Source organism: Mercurialis annua, linkage group LG4 (assembly GCF_937616625.2).
Source record: "Mercurialis annua linkage group LG4, ddMerAnnu1.2, whole genome shotgun sequence".
Lineage (NCBI taxonomy): Eukaryota > Viridiplantae > Streptophyta > Magnoliopsida > Malpighiales > Euphorbiaceae > Mercurialis > Mercurialis annua.
Genome location: NC_065573.1, coordinates 41,174,416 through 41,180,435, shown reverse-complemented (window position 1 = coordinate 41,180,435; position 6,020 = coordinate 41,174,416). Strand labels below are relative to the sequence as shown.

The window sequence follows — 6,020 nt, the reverse complement described above, 5'->3', positions numbered from 1 at the left end:
AAATTCAAATTTCACGTTCAGAACAAAAAAAAAAGGGCCCCATGATTTTCCATTTCCACAGGTACAATACAAAAGGACAATAAGGCACATACTCAGCAGAGAGGAATAAGTAAATGAAAGATAATAGGCACCTCAATTCCAAATAATCAGATGACAAACATAATGAACGCCATTTCTATAGTTTGCAGACCAAGTTTTAGAGCTAGGAATGCTAATTTCACCTCTGAATTTCGAAAAAACTAGGATAATATTAATGAGGAACTTTATCAATCATGTGTACTAGGAGCGTAAGTGTCGTACATAAATTCATAGTGTGGACATGTTCAAAATAATGATCATATTGGAGGCAACACTGGTAAAGTCAAACAATGTGATAGCCACAAGAATCACAAGATATTAGCATAACAGTTATCAAATGCTATCGCATTACTAATGCGTGAATATATATATATATATATATATATATATATATATATATATATATATATATATATATATATATATATATATATATATATATATATATATATATATATATATATATATATATATATATAAAGGATGCAAAGCAAATGTGTATTTGACAATTCGCTAGTCATACTTCGACCTTATGCATGTTCCCAATGGACTGTTATGCACCTGCGGATTGAGATGCACCTTTCTCAAGATGTTCAAGAAAATCCATCACTAGGGGGTCCGTCCAAGGAGCACCAAGTGGAGCTTCAGCACCTGCAATCCACCCTAGATGGCCACCTTTGGGTGTCACAATCAGCACACAATTTGGATTGTCCTGCGAAAATGGGTTATATGATTGAACAAAAGGATAAAAATTGATGGTGAGACATAATCTATTCATCAACTCTTAAGAATAAAGTCAAGTTAATTTGGTGGATCAGCCATCCAGGCTTGTATGCAAAAGAACTTTGGATTGCTATCTTATGTACTGCGAGCAAGGATGAAATTACAAAGGAACAATTTGGATTAAAAAAGGGGTGAAATGCAATTAACGTATATTGTAATTATAATAAGAACTTTAAATCTTGGCAATGACACAGAGAAAAGAGATCATTAAAGAATAAGTAATCTTGTCGTGTCCGCGATTGCCAAACTCTAAAGTTCATATTGTAATTACAAAATATGCTAAAGTTCATGATTTCTTTTGCAATTAACCCTAAAAAATATGGACCAGAGAGACAGAGTCTCTAGCAGCACTGATTGGACATTGGAGACTAGAGACAAATGGTTACTTAAAAAAGAAAATCAATACAAAGAAATGAAGTGCTGTGCAGTTATCTTAGCATAATGGTCCATACAAATAAATGAAGTGAAGTTATCTTAGCATAATGGACCAAAGCATAGAACAAGGGAAAAGCATCGTATGATTAATTGACAGAGGGTACCATGCATACCTTTATATCTTTCCGAGGAATTCCCCTTGCAGGAGCAATCGGATCATTAGCAGCCTGCAATTTAATATAGTAACTTAATACAGGTCAAACCTACAAAATAAATAGGAAAAAAAAAATCTTCACATGGCATGTGAAGTGCAATTCTATGACTGCCTAGCATAGACAATAAACATCGTTTCTAGCATAAAACAGACTACGGAGAGTGTAAATTTTTATCTTGACCCATTGATTAATTATCTAATATATTTTAGTTGTTTCCATACCATATTTCATGATTTCGATTTTGAAATTTAAAAGAATTTACGAATATATTAATTGATACCTCATGTTTTACAAATAATTCTTTCAGATTTTTTTCAATATTTTATTTCTATAATCAATGTCGACATTCTTATCTATCTATATATCATTATCGAAACCTTGACCAAAATTATGTGGGTTGGGACTAGAGAAGAAGCAGCTATTTCATTGTTAAGCTCTTAATCTAGCACCCTCTCCAGAACACACAATTCAACTTGACAACAACAGCACGACTAAAAGCAGCTTCTGCACCAGCGTGTCCTCAATTAATTTGAAATTTCCAAGTATGTTATGAAACGATCATAGGCAGCAAGGTAAATTAAGCACATCAATCCTTTACATAGACCTAAGTACTTAGTTTACAGTTATACCTAATAGAAAAAATGAGCGCTGGAGACGGAAGTTCTAAAGAAGTAAAGGCCAAATCACATAAACCAATTACAGGATTTTTAATGAAATTTCTGCAAAGAGAATTGGCAAATAGATTTTCCTAGAATTCATATTGTCATGCAGCTTGATCACAAATACAATAGTTCAAATTTGCCACATGTAGCTCAAAGTTGGTCATAGGGCTCGGGATAAGTATATTGATCTTGTATGACGCTCATATGTGTACTACCTGGATACAAAGCAAAGGTCTGTGCACATTTTTGATGGCATCTGAACTGCTCGACTTAGAATAGTAATCATCCACCGACTTAAAACCAAATGAAACTGCAAAATTTTATAAAGGAATGTTGTGAGCCTGTGAATAAAGGCATGTCATTTACAATATCCACCCAAATGACCACAAAGCATGAAAAAAAAATGAAAATTACTTGTAGAAGGATCATATACCACGTGTTAGTCCTTGGTCAAACTCCCTTACAGTCTTGGCATTGGCAGCTGATGGGATGTCAAACTCACCTTCCAGCTCCTCAAAAAGACTAGCATGCCTGCATAAACAATTGACAATGGTTTCATCTCTAAGAAGGAAAAAGTGGAAAAGAGATGAAGAAGAAAGAAATGTATCACATAATTACTTCCGGAAACTTTTAAGAAGAGATCTTGTGAGAGCTTTGTCATATATAGTGTTAAAGCCCTTGCGGAAGTCCTCATCTGCAATAACCAAGTTAAAAGGGTTACACAGAGAGACAGCACCATTTAGAGGACAATCTTGAGATTCCTGCAAGTGAAAAAATTATCAAAGACATATAACATAGAAACAGCAGAACAATTAAAATGGACAGAATAGCAAGAGGGGAAAAAACCATCAAAGCCACAACATAAATTACCCATCTAAAATTATCTGCTCAGGTCTTGAATCGAGTAAATATATCATTGTCACGGAGATACTATAAACACAATGAAAGTTTTAAACTGGGCCAAACCTCAGATTCCTATTACACCAACGCTAATTCATAACAACAGCAACGGAGTATCCTATGGTCCTCCCATGTCAAACAAATCTTCTTCTTAGCTTATAACGGAAGATGAAGCTCTACTGAATTATAAAAAAAATAAAACCTATTTGATGATCAACTTTATTTGCATTTCAACTAATTCACTCCCAGCTAATTTAACAATGCACCTCCATCTTCGGCCTTTCCATTCAGAATTTATCAGCTGGCCAAGGGAAACAAATCCTGGGTGATAGAGTGAGGAAAAAACCAACTCTAATGGTAAGCTGATAAAAATTTGGCCTCAGGGACCCAACTTAAACCATATAAAAAGAGAACACAATAGTTTATATAAATATATCCATACATTTGACGAGAGGTTAACTGATCAAATGATGCCTTTAATATACACAATTAGTAAGAACACAAAGTTTTCCTGCATAAATGATATCATACCTGACCCAAATAATTGACAAGAATGTTGGCACCAAGAGACCAGCCAACTGCATATAAATTAGCAATTGGATACCTAGTTGCAACATGAGCCACTACTTCGTACATATCTCCTAGAAACGAAGCCGAATAGAACTGCATTATCAGTATATTTTTCAATATTTTTTAACAACTCAAACAATAAATGAAACTCGCACAAAATGAAAATAATACATAAATTGTACAATTAGACCTGAGGAGTAGTAACAGGACTATTTCCGCAGCTTCGACTATTGAAAACGACGACGCGCCATCCTTTATTTCTCGCTCTAACTAACAAATGCCTTATGTATGAGTCTTCGCTTCCTCCTGTTAAGCCTGGCTGCAAGCAATTTTATATTTTAAATTACTTAATTATCTTAATTGAAAAAATTGCAGGTCAATTATGAGAGATTATAAAAACAAACCAGTAAAATGAGGATCGGAGAATCAAGAGACAAGCGTCGGCTGTCACCAGCAACCCAATCTAAAGCGACGGAACCGTCGTCTTTGGTACGGAGACACTCACGTTTGTAACGGACGTAAGGAGTGGTGCGGAAGAATGAAGCGAAAATAGTTTCGAAGTGACGGTTATGACCGAGGAGAGGGAAAGGGTTGTAGGGACGGTCTAAGTTTTTCAGAATTGGAAGATAGGTGTCACGTGCTCCGCCGATGACTTCCAGCGACGGGTGGTGATGAGGAGGAGTTCTGCTGTCACCGTCAGAGGAGGAGGAGGAGATTGACATTGTGGTGGTGAAAAGGCGGACGGAGGAGACTGGATGGTGGCGACAGGAAGTGGTAGTGGAGAAAATGGCGAGAGAGCGAAAGGAAGCATTGGTGGCTGCCAATGCCATATACAGGACGAAAGCTAACTTTAGCGCGAGAGCTGACGAAAGGAGTGGCTGTTGCAAGGCAGTTGAATTTTGTTTGTTACAAATGGGCTTTCAATTGGATCGGACTGGGTTGGATTGGATTGCTCCTTTTTCTTCCATGTTGGATCCGACCAGTGTACAATCAGTAACATGGAGAAATTCTTAGATAGACTCAGTCCAGCACGTCATCCGTAAACTAAATCTATCACACTATGACACGTCATTAAAATAATGGCACTATCGTAATATTACTATCCAAAAGTGTAAATAAGTAATAAATAAAATTACAATAGTGTCACTATTTTAATGACGTGTCATAATATGATAGGTTAGTCTACGGATGATGTGGTAGACTGAGTCTATCTAAGAATCTCTCATGAGAAATTCTTAGGTAGACTCAGTCTACCACGTCATCCGTGGAGTAAGCCTATCACATAATGACACGCCATTTAAATGAGGCTTCTTTAAATAAGTACCCTACATGACTATACTTAATTAGATTTTTATTGTTGACCAAAAAAGTTGATGACATGTTTTTTAAGTTTTTAAATTGCACAAATAATTTTATGATATTTGAGAATTACTGTCAACTATAAAAAAAGGAAAAAAATGGTTAAAAAAATCAAAATCTCCTACAAAATCTCAAAGCATAAATATATAGCAATTAATATTTAAGAATATTTAAGAATCTTTAATAATCCTTAATTATAATAACTGATAATTTGAATTATATGCATAAACGGCAAAAGGGAAATAAAAAAAATAAAATGATTAAAAAAATAAAAACAACAAGCATTTGAGAAACAAAAAAAAATCCAGCAAAACAAGAAATTTATCAACTCATCATAAACAATCAACAAATATGAATACACAATATAAATTCATTTATTTGTAAAACAAACTGGTATACTGTCAGTTTACATATAGTTAACCATTAATAAATTAAATTTAATAAAAAACTATTAACATCATAAAATCATTTTCAGATAAATCTAACAATAATATATCCTAAAATTTAACAGTACACCAAATTAGTTAACTGTCAATTAACCAGTAATCATTTATTAGTTAACTTTAACTAATAAAAAAAAGATAATTAACATTATGTATTCATATTTTAGATAACCAACACAAGTATAGTTAACTAATAGTGAACCGTTATGAAACATATAATTATCCCCTAATTATTTTCAAAATTATTCAAATATAACAAAAAACAATTGAACATCACATTTCAATTATTTTAAAAATAATCATACGTATAAAAATAACTGTTAGTTAACTATTAGTCACATATTAGTTAATTGTTGACCAAAAAAATAATTATCAATATATATTCATGTTTTATATAAAAAAAATCATACAAAGTTAGTTAACTATTAATTAACCATTAGAAAACATATAATTAACCTTAATTATTTTTACATCATTGCTAATATCCCAATTACAATAAAAAAGACAACAGTTGCCAGCCACCGCGCCTTCGTTCATCGTTCGCTTATCTTTGTCCCACTCCAACAACTGCTTTCTTCGTTCAACTCAAACCGCCTTCGTTTATCGTTTTTTTCATCAGTTTGACAGAAAAAAAC

The 6,020-nt window shown here is 33.6% G+C and overlaps 1 protein-coding gene across 1 annotated transcript; it reads right to left on the bottom strand.

Annotated features, from left to right (window-relative positions):
* Nucleotides 1-522: 522 nt before the first annotated feature.
* On the bottom strand, nt 523-4,472 carry LOC126679021 (embryogenesis-associated protein EMB8). The gene is made up of 8 exons (XM_050373957.2): nt 3,988-4,472; nt 3,774-3,902; nt 3,545-3,676; nt 2,732-2,874; nt 2,547-2,644; nt 2,329-2,423; nt 1,410-1,463; nt 523-790 (listed from the first exon to the last, which is right to left on the bottom strand). The coding sequence occupies exons 1-8, from the start codon at nt 4,411-4,413 to the stop codon at nt 632-634; spliced, it is 1,236 nt and encodes a 411-aa protein (XP_050229914.1). The 5' UTR covers nt 4,414-4,472; the 3' UTR covers nt 523-631.
* Between the last annotated feature and the right edge of the window lie 1,548 nt (nt 4,473-6,020).